The 26,919-nt window shown below is 45.8% G+C and overlaps 1 protein-coding gene across 5 annotated transcripts in view; it reads right to left on the reverse strand.

Annotated features, from left to right (window-relative positions):
* Positions 1-782: 782 nt before the first annotated feature.
* LOC115118139 (GRAM domain-containing protein 2A-like) overlaps positions 783-26,919 on the reverse strand; it is a 40,131-nt gene continuing 13,994 nt past the window's right edge. For 4 of the 5 annotated variants that reach the window (XM_065012317.1, XM_065012318.1, XM_065012320.1 and 1 more), the window contains 10 exons: positions 21,231-21,282; positions 19,788-20,061; positions 18,517-18,620; positions 12,149-12,247; positions 11,120-11,191; positions 10,642-10,701; positions 5,456-5,633; positions 2,724-2,817; positions 2,377-2,481; positions 783-2,134 (listed from right to left, as the gene is read on the reverse strand). In XM_065012317.1, the coding sequence (XP_064868389.1) occupies positions 2,131-2,134; positions 2,377-2,481; positions 2,724-2,817; positions 5,456-5,633; positions 10,642-10,701; positions 11,120-11,191; positions 12,149-12,247; positions 18,517-18,620; positions 19,788-20,061; positions 21,231-21,282 (1,042 nt within the window). In that variant the 3' untranslated portion in view covers positions 783-2,130. The remainder of the gene's footprint in view (positions 2,135-2,376; positions 2,482-2,723; positions 2,818-5,455; positions 5,634-10,641; positions 10,702-11,119; positions 11,192-12,148; positions 12,248-18,516; positions 18,621-19,787; positions 20,062-21,230; positions 21,283-26,919) is intronic. The other variant, XM_065012321.1, reaches the window with a different exon arrangement.

The raw sequence follows: 26,919 nt of genomic DNA on the forward strand, positions 1-26,919 counted from the left end.
CTTTTAAATGTATAAACTTGGATTAGCTAACACAACATGCCATTGGAACACAGGAGTGATGGTTGCCGATAATGGGCCTCTGTACGCCTACGTAGATATTCCATTAAAAACTAATCTGCCGTTTCCAGCTACAATAGTAATTTACAACATTAAAAATGTCTACACTGTATTTCTGATCAATGTTATGCTATTTTAATGGACCAAAAAATTGCATTTCTTTCAAAAGCAAGGACATTTCTAAGTGACCCCAAACCTTTGAACGGAAGTGTAGGTAAGGGTAAAGTGACTATGCACAGATTATAGCAACGACCTGGGGAAAATTACAGGGGAGATGAATGAGCCAATTGGAAGCTGGGGATGATTAGGTGTCCATGATGGTATGAAGGTCAGATTGGGAATTTAGCCAGGACACTGGGGTTAACACCCCTATTCTTACAATATGGGCTGTGGAATCTTTAGTGACCAGAGTCAGGAAACCGGTTTAACATCCCATCCGAAAAACAGCACCCTACACAGGGCAATGTCCCCAATCACTGCCCTGAGGCATTGGGACATTTTTTTTAGACCAGAGAAAAGAGAACCTGCTACTGGCCCTCCAACACCACTTCTAGCAGCATCTGTTCTCACATCCAGGGACCAACCAGGACCAACCCTGTTTAGCTTCAGAGGCAAGTCAGCAGTGGGATGCAGGGTGGTAATGCTGCTGGCCCCTAAAAGAGATGGACATATAAAGTACCTCTTGGTACATGCGTCGGTGACTTTTCCAAAAAGGTGACACCATCTCAAGATCAAATGGCTGTTTATTAGTAACCTTCACAGTTATGTTGTACAGTGTTAGTCTTGTAATGGGTTGTTCAGGGTTCATCTCTTCTCAGAGTCTACAGGGACAGTTTGTTCTTTCACCATTGACTGAAGATCAGTGACCACTATTACATAGCTGCAGATGTGTTTAGACCCAAAACAGACCAGATAATAATAATAAGTAATAGTCAAAGTGGGGTGTGTTTGTTCCTAATGCATCTGTTCAGACATTCTGAGTAAAAGGACTATAAATCTTTGGCTAGTTTTCTTCCCGACTGAAATGCAGATTGAACTTTTAAGTTTACAGTGTAATAAAGAAAACATACTCTTCTTATTTTTCACTTCAGTCAATGTCTTCATTGTTTAGTCATTCAGACGACTGTGTTCAGTATTTAGATCGGAGATTGATCACTCACTGTGACACATTGTGTCTGGCTAAAGGTAGCTTACAAGACAAAGCTGACAACTGGCATTTATACAAATTAAAACAAAGGACAAGATGTTATACTAAACTATATTTTTCAGACATGAAAGAGTACCATCCTACCCATTATGGTAAACATATACCTGTGGTGTCATGATAACACAAACAGAGTTAAAGGACAATATTTCAACATTTAAAAAGTCGGTCTAGGCTGGATACTTTGCATAATTGTATTGCACCGTTTACCAGGAATAACATGCCTGTTAGAATGGCAACATAGTTAGACTTCATTGATGACGATTAACATTTGAAATAGTAGACTGATCCTCATAAGTCCATATAGGCATTTTCTTTCAATTCTGTAAAGCCAACGATATTGGCTTCTTCCACTGTCAGTGTTAATGCATCCAAATACTTTCCTTGAAAGTACCATATATATATATATTTCTGAAAGATGACTGGTTTTGACTTTTCTCTGAAGTCCTGTAGTTCATTCCTGGTTGAGTTGACAGGAGGAAAAAAAACACACAGTTGACTCTAATGTTGGCGAACATGGCCATGAAATCTTCAATTAAAACCATCAGACCAATCCCTCCACCAATCAGAGTCCTTCCCAGTCCTGACTCCCAGCCATTTCCACCAATCCCGGGCTTTTCAGTCCATCCACAATTGGTTTGAGTGTAGTTTTCTGGCTCTTCAATCGGCCTGCTCATTGTCTTTCACCTGCCATTGTCTTTGACCTACAACAAAATGGTGGAGTTGGGGGTTTGCCCTCTTCTAGTCTACAGTGAAGTAAAATCCTGAAAAATAAATAGTCTGTTTGCATAGTCTGGAGGTGGTCAGAGAGGAATGTGTCCGTAAAGGGAGACGGTCAAGTGGTATTGGATCACAGTGCAGAGCAGCACTTACCTAGGAGGAAGAGACCAGACAATAGAATTGTCAGTAAAATAGCTTTCCCTCCAAAAATGTGACATTTGAGTAACAGTTATGAACAGGATTTTCTGAGGGTGGAATCCTAATTTAATAAACTTAACAGTTTATCATTATTATTATTACTATTATTATTAGCAGTAGTATACAACAGAATGACAAAACAGTTAAATCAAAAGTTACACACACACTTGGCTAAAGTTAGTCTGGCCCCATCTCACCTCTCTCGGGGGGGGCGTGTTGGGTTGTTGAGGAAGGACAGCTGGTGCTCCAGGCTGCAGACACGGAAGGCCAGGTAACAGGAAGACAGGATGAGGAGGATGATTCTGAAGTAATGGACGATAAGGTTTATTGGATGTACCAAGTGTGTGTGTACACTAGGTGGAGGTATAACTGGATTTGTTTGTGATCATATCTATTTTAGAATATTAAATTAGGCCTTGTTCAGATTGGATTCCACAGATAAAAATCAGACAACAAAATGTTGAGCATAATGCTGCCAATGAATGTATATTTATCCAACAACACAAGGTGTTCGAAGCCAGTTGTGGGGCATGGAAATAGTTACAGTATGATGAAGAACTTGAGAAGCTGATATTCCATCGGGCCCAGCTCTGGAACAGGCTCTGTTAGTTGGATCTTCTCTGTCTCTAAGCCCCGGTCTACAACACACGCACACACACATTAATATAGCCATCTAATAGACTACATAGTAGATAGTGTATTGTTGCTTACAGATGCCATCAATATATTGTGGTAAGTTGCAGGTGCCACATTCTGCTCCATTGCACTTCATTGTAAAGTGCAAGGAAGCTAATATATATTTGACCACATCTGGCTGTGCAAAAGTATTGTATGTATGCAAGTGGGTCAAATTTTTTATTTGATCAATCTACACTCAGGTTTTCCAACTCTTATGCAACCCCAGACAGTTACGTCATAGTAAACACATCTTAAACACATATGAAATGTGGAAAAAGTCCACTATGACAATATGCACCATATGCAGTAGATGAGAGGTAGAGGCAGACTGTCCTATATCAGGGATCATCAACTACATTTAGCCACGGGACCATTTCTTCTTCAGCGGATGGTCAGGGGGCTGGAACATAATGACTAATCATTTGTAGACCGCAAATTGACCTCAAGAAGACCAAACAGATATAATATTTGGTCTTCTTTTTGGTCTCCCCCCCAATACAGACATCACAATTATGAGACAATAGTAGTGTTATGTACTGTATAACTGGGCAGTTTACCCATGTCTCTTTCAGATCATCTAAATGTAGCCAGTAGTAGGGTACAGTAGTAGGGTACAGCAGTAGGGTACAGTAGGGTACAGCAGTAGGGTACAGTAGTAGGGTACAGCAGTAGGGTACAGCAGTAGGATGGGGCAGGAGGGTACAGCAGTAGGGTACAGCAGTAGGGTACAGCAGTAGGGTACAGTAGTAGGGTACAGCAGTAGGGTACAGTAGGGTACAGTAGTAGGGTACAGCAGTAGGGTACAGCAGTAGGGTACAGCAGTAGGGTGGGGCAGGAGGGTACGGCAGTAGGGTACAGCAGTAGGGTACAGCAGCAGGGTACAGCAGTAGGGTACAGTAGGGCACAGTAGTAGGGTTCAGTAGGGTACAGCAGTAGGGTACCGTTTGTAGGGTACAGCAGTAGGGTACAGTAGTAGGGTACTGCAGTAGGATACAGCAGTAGGGTTCAGTAGGGTACAGCAGTAGGGTACCGTTTGTAGGGTACAGTAGGGCACAGTAGTAGGGTTCAGTAGGGTACAGTAGTAGGGTACAGCAGTAGGGTGGGGCAGGAGGGTACAGCAGTAGGGTACAGCAGTAGGGTACAGCAGTAGGGTACAGTAGGGTACAGTAGTAGGGTACAGCAGTAGGGTACAGCAGTAGGGTACAGCAGTAGGGTACGGCAGTAGGGTGGGGCAGGAGGGTACGGCAGTAGGGTACAGCAGTAGGGTACAGCAGCAGGGTACAGCAGCAGGGTACAGCAGTAGGGTACAGTAGGGCACAGTAGTAGGGTTCAGTAGGGTACAGCAGTAGGGTACCGTTTGTAGGGTACAGCAGTAGGGTACAGTAGTAGGGTACTGCAGTAGGATACAGCAGTAGGGTTCAGTAGGGTACAGCAGTAGGGTACCGTTTGTAGGGTACAGTAGGGCACAGTAGTAGGGTTCAGTAGGGTACAGTAGTAGGGTTCAGTAGGGTACAGCAGTAGGGTACCGTTTGTAGGGTACAGCAGTAGGGTACAGTTTGTAAGGTACAGTAGTAGGGTTCAGTAGGGTACAGTAGTAGGGTTCAGTAGGGCACAGTAGTAGGGTTCAGTAGGGCACAGTAGTAGGGTACAGAGTAGTAGGGCACAGTGGTAGGGTACAGTAGTAGGGTTCAGTAGGGCACAGTTGTAGGGTTCCGTAGTAGGATACAGTCGTAGGGCACAGTTTGTACGGTACAGTAACAGGGTTTAGTAGGGCACAGGAGTAGGGTTCAGGAGTAGGGTATAGTAGGGCACAGTTGTAGGGTTCCGTAGTAGGATACAGTCATAGGGCACAGTTTGTACGGTACAGTAGCGGGGTTTAGTAGGGCACAGGAGTAGGGTTCAGTAGGGCACAGGAGCAGGGTTCAGTAGGGCACAGCAGTAGGACACAGTAGTAGGACACAGTAGTAGGACACAGCAGTAGGACACAGCAGTAGGACACAGCAGTAGGGTACAGTAGTAGGGTTCAGTAGGGCACAGTAGCAGGGTTCAGTAGGGTACAGTAGCAGGACACAGTAGCAGGGCACAGTAGTAGGGCAGAACAAGTCCCCACATGCTAAAATCTCCATTTGGTGCTTAATCCTGTACTGCATCAGAGGGTTGTGCCCATCCAAACACAACTCCCTTCCCAGTTCCCCTCCTACATATAATCAGGGATTTGAACATTCTGCAAACATGTGATGGCTCAGCCCCCGCCGGCTAACATCAATGGATAACTCCGGCCAGGAGTGGACAAAGCTGAACACCTCCAATCTCTTAATGCACCAGACAAAAGGCAGCGCTCACCTCATGTGGCATAGCCTCAATAGACATGGCTATTATGATATTATGCAATTCATGAGAAATGCTGTGTTCGCCATTGTATCTGTCAGTTTGTCATCCTTTGTGAAATTAAATACACGACAACCAGGTTGTCCCTAGCCTGGTCCCAGATCTGTTTTTGTCGTCTTGCCAAACCCCTACGGTCATTCTCATGCCAAACAAGAGTTGGCTATAATACAGCATAAACCAATGTTGGTCCAGGTTGTCCTCCCTTCTCACCTTCCAGAGGCTGGTCTGTCTGGAAGGAGGAGTCCACCACAGTCAGGCCACCGGTGGAGCTACCCAGGAGGTCAGGGAGGGACGAAGACACGGACACCACAGAGGGTTTTCTCCTCCACTTCAGCACCGGAGGATACTCATCCGCCCCTGGGAACTCATCCGCCACCGGGAATTCATCCTGGAGGTATAGAAAGGAAAGGAGGATACCTAGTCAGTTGTCCAACTGAATGTACTCAACTGAAATGTGTCCTCCGCATTTAACCCAACCCCTGTGAATCAGAGATGTGCGAGGCATAATTGATCTGAATGGACCAAATCTTCAGGAAAGAAAGTGTTCCACTCTCTCAATGCTGTACAGTTTATCTACAGTAACCGTCAAAAATGTGGACACACCTGGTCATTCAAGGTTTTTTTACTATTTTCTACATTTTAGAATAATAGTGAAGACATCAAAACTATCAAATAACACATGTAGCAACAAAAAAATTGCTAAAAAAATCTAAATATATTTTATATTTGTCAAAGTAGTCACCTTTTGCCTTAATGGCAGCTTTGCATTCTCTCAACCAGCTTCATGAGGTAGTCACCTAGAATGCTTTTCCAACAGTCTTGAGGGAGTTCCCACATATGCTAAGCACTTGTTGGCTGCTTTTCCTTCACTCTGTGGTCCAACTCATCCCAAACCATCTCAATTGTGTTGAAGTCGGGTGATTGTGGAGGCGAGGTCATCTGATGCAGCACTCCATCGCTCTTTTTCTTGGTCAAATAGCCCTTGCACAGCTTGGAGGTGTGTTGGGATATTGTCCTGTTGAAAAACAAATGACATTCCCCCTAAGCGCAAACCAGATGGGATGGCGTATCATTGCAGAATGCTGTGATAGCCATGCTGGTTAAGTGTGCTTTGAATTCTAATTAACTCACCAGTGTCACCAGCAAAGCACCCCCACACATCACACCTCCTCCTCCATGCTTCAACCTTGGGAACCACACATGTGGAGATCATCCGTTCACATTCTCTGCGTCTCACAAAGACACGGCGGTTGGAACCAAAAATCTCAAATTTGGACTCATCAGACCAAATGACAGATTTCCACCGGTCTAATGTCAATTGCTCATGTTTCTTGGCCCAATCAAGTCTCTTCTTCTTATTGGTGTCCTTTAGTAGTGGTTTCTTTGCAGAAATTTGACCATGAAGGCCTGATTGACACAGTCACCTCTGAACAGCTGATGTTGAGATGTGTCTGCTACTTGAACTCTGTGAGGTGCAATCTGAGGTGCAGTTAATTGCTGATTTCTGAGGCTGGTAACTAATGAACTTATCCTCTGCAGCAGAGGTAACTCTGGGTCTTCCTTTCCTGTGGTGGTCCTCATCAGAGCCAGTTTCATCATAGCGCTGGATGGTTTTTGCGACTGCACTTGAAGAAACATTCAAAGTTCTTGAAACTTTTCGGACTGACTGACCTTCATGTCTTAAAGTAATGATGGACTGTCTTTCTCTTTGCTTATTTGAGATGTTCTTGCCAGAATATGGACTTGGTCTTCTACCACATAAGACTATATACCACCCCTACCTTCTCACAACACAACTGATTGGCTCAAAGGCATTAAGAAGGAAAGAAATTCCACAAATTAACTTTTAGCAAGGCACACCTGTTAATTGAAATGCATTCCAGGTGACTACCTCATGAAGCTGGTTGAGAGAATATCAAGAGTGTGCAAAGCTGTCATCAAGGCAAAGGGTGGCTACATTGAAGAATCTCAAATATAATTTTTATTTATTTATTTGTTAACACTTTTTTGGTTACTACATGATTCCATGTGTTATTTCATAGTTTGATGTCTTCACTATTATTCTACAATGTAGAAAATAGTAAAAATAAAGAAAAACCCTTGAATGAGTAGGCGGTCTAAAGCTTTTGACTAGTACTGAACATACCTATATCCATCCATAATCAACCTATGACATATGAATTAGACATTATTAATACATATTACGGCCATTACATTCAGATGTTACGAAGGTCAACTGTCATACAAGATGGCTGCATCGTGTGGGCCCACGCAGGAGAATAGTCATTGAGACAGAGTAAGAGTCAGACGACAATGGACCAAATATTGATTACTTCCATTTTTTCCAGGAAGTCATTGATAAGGTCATTGTTGAAGGTCACAGAGGGGCATGGCCATGGCAGACTTGGGTCAGCCTACTCTTACATATCTAGAGACAAGGTTACATATGGATATTGATTCATAACAAATACAGTACATACACTTTAGAAAAACATTCATTATTTATTACGATTGTGATTATTCATTTTTAGACTATAATAGGGTAGCAGTAGGACACAGCAGTAGGACAGCGGGTGGAACACAGCAGTAGGACAAAGCAGTAGAACAGCAGGTGGAACACAGCAGTAGGACAGCGGGTGGAACACAGCAGTAGGACAAAGCAGTAGGACAGCAGGTGGAACACAGCAGTAGGACAGCAGGTGGAACACAGCAGTAGGACAGCGGGTGGAACACAGCAGTAGGACAAAGCAGTAGGACAGCAGGTGGAACACAGCAGTAGGACAGCAGGTGGAACACAGCAGTAGGACAGCAGGTGGGACACAGCAGTAGGACAAAGCAGTAGGACAGCAGGTGGAACACAGCAGTAGGACAAAGCAGTAGGACAGCAGGTGGAACACAGCAGTAGGACAGCAGGTGGAACACAGCAGTAGGACAGCAGGTGGAACACAGCAGTAGGACAGCAGGTGGGACACAGCAGTAGGACAGCAGGTGGGACACAGCAGTAGGACAAAGCAGTAGGACAGCAGGTGGAACACAGCAGTAGGACAGCAGGTGGGACACAGCAGTAGGACACACACACATCCTTTCTGTTTTGGTTTAGTTATTTTCAATGTAACAGCTGCATTCGAATGACTGCAATTACAGACTCAGATTGTAGATGGTACAGCTTTATAGCTTGTAAGTAAGCTTGATATACAGACCGGCCATTTCCTTGTTAACCACAACAGACTTCTTATCTTAACCACAGGCTAATAGATGTTATTTCAGTAGAGAATCAATTTGACACAAAGCACAGCACTGCTAATGGTTCTGTGTTTAGTGGAGGAGCAGCAACACAAGGAAAAACAGAATGTCTTATAGCTTATGAGACAGACGTTACTCCAAACATGCCTTATAGGTTATGACACAGACGTTACCCCAAACATGTCTTATAGGTTATGACACAGACGTTACACCAAACATGTCTTATAGGTTATGACACAGAGGTTACACCAAACATGTCTTATAGGTTATGACACAGGCGTTACCCCAAACATGTCTTATAGGTTATGACACCGACGTTACACCAAACATCTTATAGGTTATGACACAGACGTTACCCCAAACATGTCTTATAGGTTATGACACAGACGTTACCCCAAACATGTCTTATAGGTTATGACACAGACGTTACCCCAAACATGTCTTATAGGTTATGACACAGACGTTACCCCAAACATGTCTTATAGGTTATGACACAGGCGTTACCCCAAACATGTCTTATAGGTTATGACACAGGCGTTACCCCAAACATGTCTTATAGGTTATGACACAGGCGTTACCCCAAACATGTCTTATAGGTTATGACACAGGCATTACCCCAATAATGGAGATTCTGAAAATATCGTTATCTTTTTAAATACTGTAGTTCCTGCGTTATTCATCACAAGCCATTAACTAAGACGTTAACTAAGACGTTAAACTAAGACATTAACTAAGACATTAACTAAGACATTAAATAATACATTGACTAAATCCAGAAATCAAGTAGACCAGGGATGGGCAACTTTGATGTGGGTGGGGGCCACATAAAATCTGAATTCATCATTAAGGGACACAGTTGCTCCCCGTTGACATAATACATAACATTGTTAGACAATTACAGCTGAAGGACAGAACTACATAAAATGATATGATACATAGCATTAATAGACAGGTACGTCTACATCTAAAATAACAATACACACTTTCATATTCTTATGCCTTAGCAATCCATGCAACATGTACTCATAATAACGTCTATACTGCAGTCATCCATTTTGTTACAGATGCTTACTGTTACAATTGGAAATCCTGATCCTAATCTCGCAGAACCAGTTGTTCTGTAAACACTAGCGAGATTCTTACAACATTAGGAACCACCCGTGTCCTTGGTTCTCCCATTTGACGTCAGTACTATTCATAATAATAATGTGATTCATGTTGTACATTATGGTTGGTCAATGTTCTAACCAATAAGAGACAGGGATCAGTCTGGAGTTGGTCAATATTCTAACCAATAAGAGACAGGGATCAGTCTGGAGTTGGCCAATATTCTAACCAATAAGAGACAGGGATCAGTCTGGAGTTGGTCAATGTTCTAACCAATAAGAGACAGGGATCAGTCTGGAGTTGGTCAATATTCTAACCAATAAGAGACAGGGATCAGTCTGGAGTTGGCCAATATTCTAACCAATAAGAGAATGATCAGTCTGGAGTTGGCCAATGTTCTAACCAATAAGAGACAGGGATCAGTCTGGAGTTGGTCAATGTTCTAACCAATAAGAGACAGGGATCAGTCTGGAGTTGGTCAATGTTCTAACCAATAAGAGACCATGATCAGTCTGGAGTTGGTCAATGTTCTAACCAATAAGAGACAGGGATCAGTCTGGAGTTGGTCAATGCTCTAACCAATAAGAGACCATGATCAGTCTGGAGTTGGTCAATCTTCTAACCAATAAGAGACAATGATCAGTCTGGAGTTGGCCAATGTTCTAACCAATAAGAGACAGGGATCAGTCTGGAGTTGGTCAATGTTCTAACCAATAAGAGACATGGATCAGTCTGGAGTTGGTCAATGTTCTAACCAATAAGAGACAGGGATCAGTCTGGAGTTGGTCAATATTCGAACCAATAAGAGACAATGATCAGTCTGGAGTTGATCAGTCTGGAGTTGGTCAATATTCTAAACAATAACAGACAGGGATCAGTCTGGAGTTGGTCAATATACTAACCAATAAGAGACAATGATCAGTCTGGAGTTGGTCAATGTTCTAACCAATAAGAGACAGGGATCAGTCTGGAGTTGGTCAATGCTCTAACCAATAAGAGAAATGGATCAGTCTGGAGTGAGGGGCCAGTGTTCTAAGCTTACTTACCAGAGATAAGGTATGGGGAACCTCCATGTAGTGTTTCAAGCTCAGACTCTTCCCATTGACCTGGAGAGGGAACGATGAGATATGGGAAATATTCAGTACACTATTTTACAGTCTGTACACTTTTAAGGCTTATAGACCTGATGATGTGGGAGTGAGCTGGTTCAGTGGTAGATGTGTGTGTGTTTGGGTGAGTGTGTGTGTTCTCTGACCTGGATGTGTGTGTAGTGGTAGCCAGTGTGTGTAGTTGTGTGTGTGTGGGTGAGTGAGTGTGTGTGTTCTCTGACCTGGATATGTGTGTGTGTATGTGGGTGAGTGTGTTCTCTGACCTGAAGGTGTGTGTGTGGGTGAGTGTGTTCTCTGACCTGAAGGTGTGTGTGTGGTTGTGTGTGTGTGGGTGAGTGTGTGTGTGTTCTCTGACCTGAATGTGTGTGTGTGGTTGTGTGTGTGTGTGTGTGTGTGGGTGAGTGTGTTCTCTGACCTGAAGGTGTGTGCAGATCCTCCGGAGCACATCATACACACTGTCCCTGGACAGCAGAGACACAAAGACATACTGCAGGACGGACGGACAGGGGGAGAGTGAGGGAGAGCGAGGGGGAGAGTGAGGGAGAGCGAGGGGGAGAGTGAGGGAGAGCGAGGGAGAGAGCAAGGGAGAGAAAGAGCATTAGCCAATTCAAATGTGAATGAAAGCATACACACTCACGTACGCTCACACTCATGCATGCACACATGTAAACACGTATTAAGCATTTCATCATGTCCTCATAAAACCCCATGTCAGGAACATTTATAAGATCCATTAGGACATCAACTCATTACCAGGAATGCAATTTTCTCTAAATAGATATTGTGAACAGTAACTCAATCTACCAGGGATTTATATTTGACAGATTATGGCTTAATCTAGTACACTGACATCGGATATTTCAATAGTGATACTCCATTCCTCTTACATGGTGGCTGTACTGTACCTCTACTGAAAACACCACTCTTTCATAATTCATTTTCAACGAGAGAGTAGGAATCCTTAAATCACTTACCAGACAATAGACAGTCATAAAATATCAGAAATCAAAGATTTGTATTTATTATGGATCCCCATTTGCTGCTACTCTTCCTGGGGTCCAGCTAAATTAAGGCAGTTATACCATTTTAAAAACATCACATTACATTCACAACAGATTTCACAACACATTTAAGATTACAGAGTAATAAGAAACATTTTCCAGACATTTGCTCCAATGTAAAGGAGCAGGCAGGTGAACCGTTCACACACTGGAGAGGAACCAAGAAGGGACACTACCAAAATAGACTGCGACCTTGACACCCTTTCAGTGTTACCGAACCATGCGCTGACTTGCACTAGCTTAGCATGTTTGCATGAGGTGTTGTTTATTTTCCACCTACCTATGCTTGGTGGAAAGAACGTGGTGCGGCACTAATGCCAGTTAGTGGAAACATGGAAACACCCATTCACTGTGCCCAGAGGCGCTAAGAGGCTAACGCTCACCTTCTGACTGGTATCTGTGGTGATGGCTAGGCCGTTGGGCACCAGACCTGCTGTTTTGTGCTTCTTTACCAGCCTCACAGAGACCACGGGGATAGCAACCTATGATGGGGGAAAAGAGGTGGGAAAAAAAGAGGACACAATATTATACCTTGTAGAGAGGGGGTCTAACTGTACCAGACACAGGGGATATAACTGTACCAGACCACGGGGGACTTACTGTACCAGACCACAGGGGGGGACTAACTGTACCAGACCACGGGGGGATTAACTGTACCAGACACAGGGGGGGACATACTGTACCAGACGAGGGGGACTTACTGTACCAGACGAGGGGGACTTACTGTACCAGACGAGGGGGACATACTGGACCAGACGAGGGGGACTAACTGGACCAGACGAGGGGGACATACTGTACCAGACGAGGGGGACATACTGTACCAGACGAGGGGGACATACTGTACCAGACGAGGGGGACTAACTGTACCAGACGAGGGGGACTAACTGTACCAGACGAGGGGGACTAACTGTACCAGACGAGGGGGACTAACTGTACCAGACGAGGGGGACTAACTGTACCAGACGAGGGGGACTAACTGTACCAGACGAGGGGGACTAACTGTACCAGACGAGGGGGACTAACTGTACCAGACGAGGGGGACTTAACTGTACCAGACACGGGGGACTTACTGTACCAGACACGGGGGACTTACTGTACCAGACACGGGGGACTTACTGTACCAGACACGGGGGACTTACTGTACCAGACAACGGGGACTTACTGTACCAGACAACGGGGGACTTACTGTACCAGACCACAGGGGGGACTAACTGTACCAGACCACGGGGGGGACTAACTGTACCAGACCACGGGGGGGACTAACTGTACCAGACATAGGGGGACATACTGTACCAGAACAGGGGGACTAACTGTACCAGACACAGGGGGACATAATGTACCAGAAACACGGGGGGACACACTGTACCAGACACGGGGGGACATACTGTACCAGACACGGGGGGACATACTGGACCAGAGACGGGGACATACTGTACAAGACACAGGGGACATATTGGACCAGACACAGGGGGACTTACAGTACCAGAGACGGGGGGACTAACTGGACCAGACACGGGGGGACTTACTGTACCAGACTTACTGGGGGACTTACTGTACCAGACCACGGGGGACTTACTGTACCAGACACGGGGGGACTTACTGTACCAGACACGGGGGGACTTACTGTACCAGACCACGGGGGGACTTACTGTACCAGACCACGGGGGACTTACTGTACCAGACCACGGGGGGACTTACTGTACCAGACACGGGGGGACTTACTGTACCAGACACGGGGGGGACTTACTGTACCAGACACGGGGGGACTTACTGTACCAGACACGGGGGGACTTACTGTACCAGACACGGGGGGGACTTACTGTACCAGACACGGGGGGACTTACTGTACCAGACACGGGGGGACTTACTGTACCAGACACGGGGGGACTTACTGTACCAGACACGGGGGGCTTACTGTACCAGACACGGGGGAACTTACTGTACCAGAGACTGGGACTAACTGTACCAGAGACTGGGACTAACTGTACCAGACACGGGGGGACTTACTGTACCAGACACGGGGGACTTACTGTACCAGACACGGGGGACTTACTGTACCAGACACGGGGGGACATACTGTACCAGACACGGGGGGACATACTGTACCAGACACGGGGGACATACTGTACCCACGGGGGACACACGGGGGGACATACTGCACCAGACACGGGGGACTTACTGTACCAGACGAGGGGGACATACTGTACCAGACGAGGGGACTAACTGTACCCAGGGGGACAGGAGGGGGACTAACTGGACCAGACGAGGGGGACTAACTGGACCAGACGAGGGGGACTAACTGGACCAGACGAGGGGGACTAACTGGACCAGACCAGACCAGGGGGACTAACTGACCAGACCACACGGGGGACTTACTGTACCAGACCACGGGGGACTTACTGTACCCAGACCACGGGGACTTACTGTACCAGACCACGGGGGACTAACTGTACCAGACCACGGGGGGACTACTGTACCAGACCAGACCACGGGGACTAACTGTACCAAGACCACTGGGGGGACTAACTGTACCAGACCACCAGGGGGGAATAACTGTACCAGACACACGGGGGGACATACTGTACCAGACACAGGGGGACATACTGTACCAGACACAGGGGGACTAACTGTACCCAGACACAGGGGGACATACTGTACCAGACACAGGGGGGGACATACTGTACCAGAGACAGGGGGGACTAACTGTACCAGAGACGGGGACTAACTGTACCAGACACGGGACTAACTGTACCAGACACGGGGACTAACTGTACCAGACACGGGGACTAACTGTACCAGACACGGGGACTAACTGTACCAGACACGGGGACTAACTGTACCAGACACGGGGACACTGGGGGGACATACTGTACCAGACACGGGGGGGGACATACTGTACCAGACACGGGGGGGGACTTACTGTACCAGACACGGGGGGACTTACTGTACCAGACACGGGGGGGACTTACTGTACCAGACACGGGGGGACTTACTGTACCAGACACGGGGGGGGACTTACTGTACCAGACACGGGGGGACTTGTACCAGACTGTACCAGGGGGGGGACACGGGGGGGGACTTACTGTACCAGACACGGGGGGACTTACTGTACCAGACACGGGGGGGACTTACTGTACCAGACACGGGGGGAGGACTTACTGTACCAGACACAGGGGGAGGACTTACTGTACCAGACACGGGGAGGACTTACTGTACCAGACACGGGGGGACTTACTGTACCAGACACGGGGGACTTACTGGACCAGACACGGGGGACTAACTGGACCAGACACGGGGGACTAACTGGACCAGACACGGGGACTAACTGGACCAGACAAGGGGGACTAACTGGACCAGACAAGGGGGGGACTTAATGTACCACTGGACCAGACAAGGGGGACTAACTGGACCAGACAGGGGGACTAACTGGACCAGACAAGGGGGACTAACTGGACCAGACAAGGGGGACATACTGGACCAGACACGGGGGACATACTGGACCAGACACGGGGGACATACTGGACCAGACACGGGGGACATACTGGACCAGACACGGGGGACTAACTGGACCAGACACGGGGGACATACTGGACCAGACACGGGGGACTAACTGAAGAGGCAGGTTCGGGACAAAAATGGTTTTAAAGTTAAACAGAAGGAGACACGGATGGGGGAATGCCAGAGAGAGAGAGAGTGGGGTTGGATTACAGTTGGTTGGAGGAGAGAAGGGGCAGAATAAAGGAGGGGAAAGCCCCTGATGCTGGAGAGAAGGGGCAGAATAAAGGAGGGGAAAGCCCCTGATGCTGGAGAGAAGGAGCAGAATAAAGGAGGGGAAAGCCCCTGATGCTGGAGAGAAGGGGCAGAATAAAGGAGGGGAAAGCCTCTGATGCTGGAGAGAAGGGGCAGAATAAAGGAGGGGAAAGCCCCTGATGCTGGAGAGAAGGGGCAGAATAAAGGAGGGGAAAGCCCCTGGTGCTGGAGAGAAGGAGCAGAATAAAGGAGGGGAAAGCCCCTGATGCTGGAGAGAAGGGGCAGAATAAAGGAGGGGAAAGCCTCTGATGCTGGAGAGAAGGGGCAGAATAAAGGAGGGGAAAGCCCCTGATGCTGGAGAGAAGGGGCAGAATAAAGGAGGGGAAAGCCCCTGATGCTGGAGAGAAGGGGCAGAATAAAGGAGGGGAAAGCCCCTGATGCTGGAGAGAAGGGGCAGAATAAGGAGGATATGTGTCTAGTTGCAGATAGAATGCTGGGAATGCACTCTGACTAACCAGCTTATTGCAGAGGCCAGAGGCAGGAGAGACAGGTGCCAGGTCTTAATTTGATCACTCTTTTGTTGCTGAGAATTTTCCTGCACTACAGATGAGCTTCATGATTGACATAAATTCCCTGAAAACCTGCACACACACGCTTACGCATGCACACGCACGCACACACACACACTTTGATTGGGCTTGATTTGCTCATGGACATCGGCTGCCTCTCCGTCAGCTGCCTGACTAACAGCTCCGTCGGCTGCCTGGCTAACAGCTCCGTCGGCTGCCTGGCTAACAGCTCAAAACTAAGGAGATGATTGTGGACTTCAGGAAACAGCAGAGGAAACACCCCTATCCACATCGATGGATCAGTAGTGGAGAGGGTAGACAAGTTTTAGTTCCTCGGCATACACATCACAGACAAACTGAATTGGTCCACTCACACTGACAGCGGGCTGTATCACCGTGAAGAAGGCGCTGCCTGGCTAACAGCTCCGTCGGCTGCCTGGCTAACAGCTCCGTCGGCTGCCTGGCTAACAGCTCCGTCGGCTGCCTGGCTAACAGCTCCGTCGGCTGCCTGGCTAACAGCTCCGTCGGCTGCCTGGCTAACAGCTCCGTCGGCTGCCTGGCTAACAGCTCCGTCGGCTGCCTGGCTAACAGCTCCGTCGGCTGCCTGGCTAACAGCTCCGTCGGCTGCCTGACTAACAGCTCCGTCGGCTGCCTGACTAACAGCTCCGTCGGCTGCCTGACTAACAGCTCTATCAGCTGCCTGACTAACAGCTCTATCAGCTGCCTGACTAACAGCTCTATCAGCTGCCTGACTAACAGCTCTATCAGCTGCCTGACTAACAGCTCTATCAGCTGCCTGACTAACAACTATCTCCCAGCACATTGTTCTAATTGGAAGTGGGCAAGGTTGAAGGTGAGTAGTGACATAGTTGGACTTGGAAGTCTCAGACTACTTCTCTCTGTCTGTCCATCTAGATATCGAGGGTCCTGCGGTCCTGTCTACTTCTCTGTGTCTGTCCATCTAGATATCGAGGGTCCTGCGGTCCTGTCTACTTCTCTCTGTCTGTCAATCTAGATATCGAGGGTCCTGCGGTCCTGTCTACTTCTCTCTGTCTGTCCATCTAGATATCGAGGGTCCTGCGGTCCTGTCTACTTCTCTCTGTCTGTCCATCTAGATATCGAGGGTCCTGCGGTCCTGTCTACTTCTCTCTGTCTGTCCATCTAGATATCGTCGTCCTGCGGTCCTGTCTACTTCTCTCTGTCCGTCCATCTAGATATCGAGGGTCCTGCGGTTCTATCTAGATATCACAGTCCTGTCTACTTCTCTGCCTGTCTATCTAGATATCGCAGTCCTGTCTACTTCTTTCTGTCTGTCAATCTAGATATCGAGGGTCCTGCTGTCCTGTCTACTTCTCTCTGCCTGTCTATCTAGATATCGCAGTCCTGTCTACTTCTTTCTGTCTGTCAATCTAGATATCGAGGGTCCTGCGGTCCTGTCTACTTCTCTCTGCCTGTCCATCTAGATATCGTCGTCCTGCGGTCCTGTCTACTTCTCTCTGTCTGTCCATCTAGATATCGAGGGTCCTGCGGTCCTGTCTACTTCTCTCTGTCTGTCCATCTAGATATCGAGGGTCCTGCGGTCCTGTCTACTTCTCTCTGTCTGTCCATCTAGATATCGAGGGTCCTGCGGTCCTGTCTACTTCTCTCTGTCTGTCCATCTAGATATCGAGGGTCCTGCGGTCCTGTCTACTTCTCTCTGTCTGTCCATCTAGATATCGTCGTCCTGCGGTCCTGTCTACTTCTCTCTGTCTGTCCATCTAGATATCGAGGGTCCTGCGGTCCTGTCTACTTCTCTCTGTCTGTCCATCTAGATATTGAGGGTCCTTTGGTCCTGTCTACTTCTCTCTGTCTGTCCATCTAGATATTGTCGTCCTGCGGTCCTGTCTACTTCTCTCTGTCTGTCCATCTAGATATCGAGGGTCCTGTGGTCCTGTCTACTTCTCTCTGTCTGTCCATCTAGATATCGAGGGTCCTACGGTCCTGTCTACTTCTCTATGTCTGTCCATCTAGATATCGTCGTCCTGCGGTCCTGTCTACTTCTCTCTGTCTGTCCATCGAGATATCGTCGTCCTGCGGTCCTGTCTACTTCTCTCTGTCTGTCCATCTAGATATAGAGGGTCCTGCGGTCCTGTCTACTTCTCTCTGTCTGTCCATCTAGATATCGAGGGTCCTGCGGTCCTGTCTACTTCTCTCTGTCTGTCCATCTAGATATCGAGGGTCCTGCGGTCCTTTCTACTTCTCTCTGTCTGTCCATCTAGATATAGTCGTCCTGCGGTCCTGTGTGGCTCAGCTGGTATTAGTGTGGTGCTAGCAATGTCAGGGTTGTGGGTTTGTTCCAGCTGGGGTCACACATTCTAAGATGTATGCACTCAGATAAAAGTGTTATATATGATTTATTATTATGATCTATTATCTGCCAGGCCTTGACTTACCTTGATGTCCTTGCCAAAGAGGTTGGCATAGAAACACAGCCAGTTCCTGGAGATATAAAGACGTCCTTGCAGCAGGATGTCTCGGAGCAGAGCGCAGGAGTATACTGAGGGAGAGGAGACATAAACAGGTTCAAAATAGCTGCTAACTCAAGACAAGCACATTGCTAACACTGTTTGTTGCTTCTCACTAAAAATGTATGCACACATGACTAAGTGGCTTTGGGTAAAAGTGTTAAACGGCATATATTATATATAATTATAGCTCATGTGTCTTTGACTTGGCCTATAGATGCTTCTAAAATAGGTTCATAGGCATTGAATAAAGTAACTGGTACATATCTGTTAAACAGATGAAGACTGTATGTACCATCATCACTAGTTTCAAATAGAACAGGGCTGTGTCTCCCTAAAGCAGTGTAGCACTACGATCATCTTAATTCTATTGAATCTAAATGGACGAAAGTTGATCTTAGTGCTACGATGCTTTTGGGAAACCCAACCCTGACCTGATCTGCATAACCTGACCTCAAACCATACAACTTCCTGTTCAGGGCCTGAGGACTGGTTACCCTTACCAGAAACAATTACCAGAAATCCTTAGCAGAAACCATTACCAGAAATCCTTACCAGAAACTCAGAAAGATAGTTTCAAACACACTGAGTAGCCAATAGAGTTCCAAAAACAAAAATGACAAACTCATACACTATGTGGGGACAGAAACATAAGAAACTATATACATATTACAGACAACAACATTTGACAGTGAAAGTACTTCTACTAATAATAGAATTAGGGCTGGGACAATACCAGTATTGCAATACTCGCAGTATCATGGTAAGGGAACAAAACACAAAGTGGATTTAACTTCTTTAGGAAAACAGTCCTAATGTTGGAAACAAACATCATTATGTCATCCAGAGTCACATGTATTTATTTTCCATCTGTAGCTCACAATATTTTACATACAACAGGTTTTTAAAGGACCGAAGAGTTAAGTGTGTTTCTTTTTTGTTTTCATTTTTGCCATGGGAAAAAAATAGATGCTACCATAGCTAGCAAGTTAGCCAACGGTACATAAACACAGCATATGGAGCTAATAGGGTGATAGCCTGAAGTCAATGCACAGCATATAGACAGTAAGCTACAGGACATGCTACAGTCACAAGCATGTGACTGTAGCTAGCACTAGTCATATGTTAACCTAAATAAACATGCATCATACAGAGATATTACAACAGACATTAGCATGTAGCATTGTTGTTGACAGTACCTTTCATTAGGATCTCGTCCTTCGGAACGCACTGGAAGAGTTTGTGGTACTGCGAGTTGTACTTGCTGACAGTCTGAGCAGAGGGACAGGGCAGAGTCATGAGCAGTTCCTTGGCTGGCCTCCCTCCCACCGGCACCGGCAAACCGGCGGCCGCCCTCTCTCTCAGAGGACGAGAGTTCTGCTGCACCAGACTCAGCATGCTGGAGCCGCACACACAGCCGCACACACACACACACACATCGACGGCGTGGCGGACCCCACTGCAAGACACAGACTGTCCTCCAACTAGTCAGATGTCAACCGGTGTCCTTTGTGTAGGTTTGAGGGGGCAGTTCTCCGTTAGACAGACACACACACACCACTCCGGTCCGACAGTGTGCACCTCAGACCATCACTGAGCCCTTTCCCTCACCCTTCAACACTGGTCTGAAACCCGACCACACACACTCTCACACACTGCCCTTCTCAGCCACAGACACAGACACCCTGAGTCCTCCCTTCCTGCCTCTCTCTTGCTGCCTCTCTCGCTCTTGCTGTTTCAACATGACAGTGCACAGTGACTCCCCCTATGCTCACCCCATGCCAGCCCAACCCATACTGCCGCCTCCTTACCCTCCTATCCTTGTGTTAATAACAGCTTGCTGCCCACAGGCACCCCCTCCCTCCTCTCTCACCAAGCACATGAGACAGTCAGAACTGTCACCCCTGTTAATATCTGCAGCCAGCTGGTGTGACTGTGGGGCTCAGCAGCTCTACTTAATATTCCCCTTCGGGAGACATGGAGATAATAATCTCAGCTACGGTACAGTTCCTTTAATCTGGCCTGATGGCCTGCTGATCTCGCCAAAAGAGAGTGTGTTTGAGTTAATGGATAACCTCCTCACCTATTGAATAACCGTTGAGTTCTGAGCCTGAAGAACACAATCAAATCACCGGTACTACATCTGAATGGCTGGAGAGAATCAGTTGTTGGGGCTGGATTAGCGAGGTGGGATGCTTAATAGAGTCTCAAGGCTACTATCAAACCTTGATCTGTCTAAGTCTATAGACAGATCTAATACATGTTTGTATTTCAGGATCACAATGCCCCGTTTAAATTGTATCTTAGCCTCGGTCACCCTCAACACTAGGAAACTCCTCAAAGGACCACTCCTAAAGGCAAACAATGACAGGGTTCACTGCCACACAGGTCTTAAAATCACTCAGTGCAGATGAATTGTGCATGAAAAGGTCAAAGGAACTTCATTCCAGAATGTGCAGTACATATGTGAGGTAAAGGTCAACCAATATAAAGTGTATCATTTAACTCTTATAGGAAATCGACAATTGACTTGGCCTGCATCCAACTCGGCTGTAATTGGCTTCTCTTTGTTAGGCAAGATGCAAAATCAATAAGATACAGACATGATCTATAATACATTAGAGAGGAAACCTGCTACTCACCGAACCCCTGTAGCATTTCTTCACATCTTCATATGATAGGTCGTCAATCAACCTGTGGAGGAAATGAAGGGAATAGTGTGAAAGGAAGACATCTGCTGGTGTTTTAATATATCAGGCCAGTGCCTGTTTGTTTAGACATAGACTCAACACTATGGTGAATCTCATGGTGATGAAGCTTCTCCACTGGTCCACAGGGATTGTATTGATCTCATTAACTCCTATTGGATCATTTGTTTGATCTTAATCTTGTTGGAGAATAGTGAGACATTTCAACTATAATCTGATCCAACTGTAATCTGTGAACTCTGACCTCTGCATCAAATCAAACAGTAGTAGTGTATATTTGCCTGCTGTCTATGACAGTAATGTCGGCATGGTTCAGGGTCGGCTACCAGACAAAACATGTGCAGGACTGTAGAGAAGGGAAGCAAACGTGACGGCAGACAAATGGTATCTCACTCAATCAAACAGAAACAAACACAAACGCGACCACACAAACGCGACCACACAAACGCGACCACACAAACACGACCACACACACTCTCTTTCGTACATCTGACCGGCAAGCATGAGTACAAGCACAAACATGTTTGCAAGCAAGCAAGCAAGCAAACATACACACACACACACACTCTCTTTCGTACATCTGACCGGCAAGCATGAGTACAAGCACAAACATGTTTGCAAGCAAGCAAGCAAGCAAGCAAACATACACACACACACACACACTCTCTTTCGTACATCTGACCGGCAAGCATGAGTACAAGCACAAACATGTTTGCAAGCAAACACACACACACACACACACACCACACTGTAAATACAATCCATATTCATGTTGATTTATTTTCCCTTTTGTACTTTAACTATTCACACATAATATGGCATTTGAAATGTCTTTATTGTTTAGGAACTTTTGGGAGTGTAATGTTTACTGTACATTTGTATTGTTTATTTACTTTTGTTTATTATCTACTTCACTTGCGTTGGCAATGTTTACATTTGTTCCCCATGCCAATAAAGCCCTTAAATTGAAATTGAATTAGAGAGAGAGAGAGGCGTCAGCATGCTTCAGTTCGGCTTACCAAAACAAACCAGTGTGCCCGCGTACTCCCTTAAAAGGCCTTCTCTTGAAAAAAATTAATATGGCAATAGTACTGCTAGTATACACTTCCTCAAAATAGTCCAAATTAATCTAAGATAACTCAAGAAATCTGTCATTCATTTTGACGTTTTGCCAAGGAGATCTAAGTCGCGAAATTCTACATCTAAGATGTTTGGTGCACATTGAAAATGAGTCGTCTCTCATTGAATGACATCAAAGGCCTTATTGAAGAACCCTACTATTGACCAATCACCAACGAAGGAGCGTAGACATCGGCTTGCATCAAGAAATAATGTTGTGCGCCTGAACAGCGAGAAAACCCTTAACTAACAAGAACGTCATCAAATGTGGTCATAATATATGCACAAACTCAAACTGTTTCTGTTGGGAAGCATGCAGACACCTTTATAAAGAAAGAGAGGGGCTCCCAGAAAAGTTGATCACATTGTTCTCTTAGGGAACATTTAGCTAGTTAGCAGGCAATTAATATAGATCTTGTTCTATCAAACCTCTGAGGTAGAAACAGCCCTGAGACTGGTGTATTCATACCAATGACGTATATAAACCCTGGATTGTTGATGCTATGCATAGACGTGTTAGCTGACAACGTCACGAAAAGGATACGCACGCTTCCATGGGGCAGAACTCTGTGTTGTTGTGATTCTGGATGGCCAGATAACTAGCAACAATGACAAGAAGCTGTCATGTGGGGAATCATGGGTGGCTCATTTCAGCTCCTTTTATCTTGTTCTTGATACCTTGTTTTATTAGGAGGTGTTTTGACTGATGTCACGTCTATGCTAATATGGCTAATATTCGCTAGCTAACCAACAACTGTAACAATATGTGAGAGACAAGTCCTCATAGTGCAAATTTATGAATGTTATCAATAAACATTGGAGACAATATATAGTTTTACATGTCAACATCATTCTAGTTGCTTCTGCTGGTTCATTCTAGTTGCTTCTGCTGGTTCATTCTAGTTGATTCTGCTGGTTCATTCTAGTTGATTCTGCTGGTTCATTCTAGTTGATTCTGCTGGTTCATTCTAGTTGATTCTGCTGGTTCATTCTAGTTGATTCTGCTGGTTCATTCTAGTTGATTCTGCTGGTTCATTCTAGTTGATTCTGCTGGTTCATTCTAGTTGAGCAGCAGGGAGAGTTGAGAGGTGTTGAGACATCCTGTGGGGTTTGTGAGGAGAGAAAATAGATCCTGCTTGCAGCTGAGCACCACGGCTGTGAGAGGAAAGGGGCCTCATGTCCCCGGGGCTAGTGAGACCATCGCCTCCTGCAAGATAAAATCAGTAGGCAGTCTGTAGTACAAGTACTATAGAGGTTGAGTATGGATGTGCACAATCCTGGTCAACTGGGCTGCATTGTTGACTGGTTTTGTCTTTAGGATCAGTTTTTGATTTGATCCAATGGAGAGATTTTCTAGTCAGTTGCTGACTAGAGACACATAAAAATAGCAGATAAAGGTCTCGCTCTCTTTCTCTCTCTCTCTCTGGAAAGGGTGTTTGAGGAAAAGGCCATGTTTTCATTCTATAAGCATCTGCAGTAAACGGGGGATCTTAGCAACCCTGTGGAGGATAGCTGGGGGTTTTAATTTCTCCTCTTGGGACAGAGCTCTGCCTCACTCATATAATCCTCTAGTCAACAGAGAATGCCTGTATTTATCTTCCATGGATAACATTTAGCAAGGCTATATCTATTCTTTATTACAATGTTGTAATGATTGAAAGTTTATAAAAAGGTTCTAAAATGTTTAGACAAAAGTATAGACACAAGTATAGACAATATGCTTGCTCCACTCTTCTAGATATTTATCGTCATCAACAGGTGCTAAGAGTAGTGGCAACACGTTTATTACCTTGAACAACAAAGCTGATATCTATAGTGGGTAGGCACCATATTAGAGAGGTGGGTGAGTTGTTGGCTACAGTTTGTCCCTCTGCCTGCCTGCCTGTTGGAGGCTGGCTATAAATAACAGCTGGTCTTGTTCCCAGGTGGAGGGAAGCATGGTTATTGAAAAACACAGGCACTGTGCTCTGTTTCTGTCTCTCCTGTTCTTTTCATCCATCTCCCTGCAGTCAACTACTGGAATACATCCTCTCTCCTGTTCTTTTCATCCATCTCCCTGCAGTAAACTACTGGAATACACCCTCTCTCCTGTTCTTTTCATCCATCTCCCTGCAGTAAACTACTGGAATACACCCTCTCTCCTGTTCTTTTCATCCATCTCCCTGCAGTAAACTACTGGAATACATCCTCTCTCCTGTTCTTTTCATCCATCTCCATCTCCCTGCAGTAAACTACTGGAATACATCCTCTCTCCTGTTCTTTTCATCCATCTCCCTGCAGTAAACTACTGGAATACATCCTCTCTCCTGTTCTTTTCATCCATCTCCCTCTCCCTGCAGTAAACTACTGGAATACATCCTCTCTCCTGTTCTTTTCATCCATCTCCCTGCAGTAAACTACTGGAATACACCCTCTCTCCTGTTCTTTTCATCCATCTCCCTGCAGTAAACTACTGGAATACATCCTCTCTCCTGTTCTTTTCATCCATCTCCCTCTCCCTGCAGTAAACTACTGGAATACATCCTCTCTCCTGTTCTTTTCATCCATCTCCCTCTTCCTGCAGTAAACTACTGGAATACATCCTCTCTCCTGTTCTTTTCATCCATCTCCCTGCAGTAAACTACTGGAATACACCCTCTCTCCTGTTCTTTTCATCCATCTCCCTCTCCCTGCAGTAATCTACTGGAATACACCCTCTCTCCTGTTCTTTTCATCCATCTCCCTGCAGTAAACTACTGGAATACATCCTCTCTCCTGTTCTTTTCATCCATCTCCCTGCAGTAAACTACTGGAATACACCCTCTCTCCTGTTCTTTTCATCCATCTCCCTGCAGTAAACTACTGGAATACATCCTCTCTCCTGTTCTTTTCATCCATCTCCCTGCAGTAAACTACTGGAATACACCCTCTCTCCTGTTCTTTTCATCCATCTCCCTGCAGTAAACTACTGGAATACATCCTCTCTCCTGTTCTTTTCATCCATCTCCCTGCAGTAAACTACTGGAATACACCCTCTCTCCTGTTCTTTTCATCCATCTCCCTGCAGTAAACTACTGGAATACATCCTCTCTCCTGTTCTTTTCATCCATCTCCCTCTCCCTGCAGTAAACTACTGGAATACACCCTCTCTCCTGTACTTTTCATCCATCTCCCTGCAGTAAACTACTGGAATACATCCTCTCTCCTGTTCTTTTCATCCATCTCCCTGCAGTAAACTACTGGAATACATCCTCTCTCCTGTTCTTTTCATCCATCTCCCTCTCCCTGCAGTAAACTACTGGAATACATCCTCTCTCCTGTTCTTTTCATCCATCTCCCTGCAGTAAACTACTGGAATACACCCTCTCTCCTGTTCTTTTCATCCATCTCCCTGCAGTAAACTACTGGAATACATCCTCTCTCCTGTTCTTTTCATCCATCTCCCTGCAGTAAACTACTGGAATACATCCTCTCTCCTGTTCTTTTCATCCATCTCCCTCTCCCTGCAGTAAACTACTGGAATACATCCCCTCTCCTGTTCTTTTCATCCATCTCCCTGCAGTAAACTACTGGAATACACCCTCTCTCCTGTTCTTTTCATCCATCTCCCTGCAGTAAACTACTGGAATACATCCTCTCTCCTGTTCTTTTCCCATCTCCTGTTCTTTTCATCCATCTCCCTGCAGTAAACTACTGGAATACATCCTCTCTCCTGTTCTTTTCATCCATCTCCCTGCAGTAAACTACTGGAATACACCCTCTCTCCTGTTCTTTTCATCCATCTCCCTGCAGTAAACTACTGGAATACATCCTCTCTCCTGTTCTTTTCATCCATCTCCCTGCAGTAAACTACTGGAATACATCCTCTCTCCTGTTCTTTTCATCCATCTCCCTGCAGTAAACTACTGGAATACACCCTCTCTCCTGTTCTTTTCATCCATCTCCCTGCAGTAAACTACTGGAATACATCCTCTCTCCTGTTCTTTTCATCCCTCTCCCTGCAGTAAACTACTGGAATACACCCTCTCTCCTGTTCTTTTCATCCATCTCCCTGCAGTAAACTACTGGAATACACCCTCTCTCCTGTTCTTTTCATCCATCTCCCTGCAGTAAACTACTGGAATACATCCTCTCTCCTGTTCTTTTCATCCATCTCCCTGCAGTAAACTACTGGAATACACCCTCTCTCCTGTTCTTTTCATCCATCTCCCTGCAGTAAACTACTGGAATACACCCTCTCTCCTGTTCTTTTCATCCATCTCCCTGCAGTAAACTACTGGAATACATCCTCTCTCCTGTTCTTTTCATCCATCTCCCTGCAGTAAACTACTGGAATACACTGTTTAGATATTTGAAGACATAAAGATACCAAAACTAATATGAATAACAATATTCAAGTCCAGCAAGAGTCCAACATCTATCAAACATATATTTCCCCTGTCTTACCTGAACCTTAGTCATCAGGTTGAAAACAAAACAGGTCATTGATTTCTGCAGGAGCGTTGTTTATCTTCCTGTGAGAAGT

The sequence above is a fragment of the Oncorhynchus nerka genome, linkage group LG27, assembly GCF_034236695.1.
Source record: "Oncorhynchus nerka isolate Pitt River linkage group LG27, Oner_Uvic_2.0, whole genome shotgun sequence".
Taxonomy (NCBI): Eukaryota; Metazoa; Chordata; class Actinopteri; order Salmoniformes; family Salmonidae; genus Oncorhynchus; species Oncorhynchus nerka.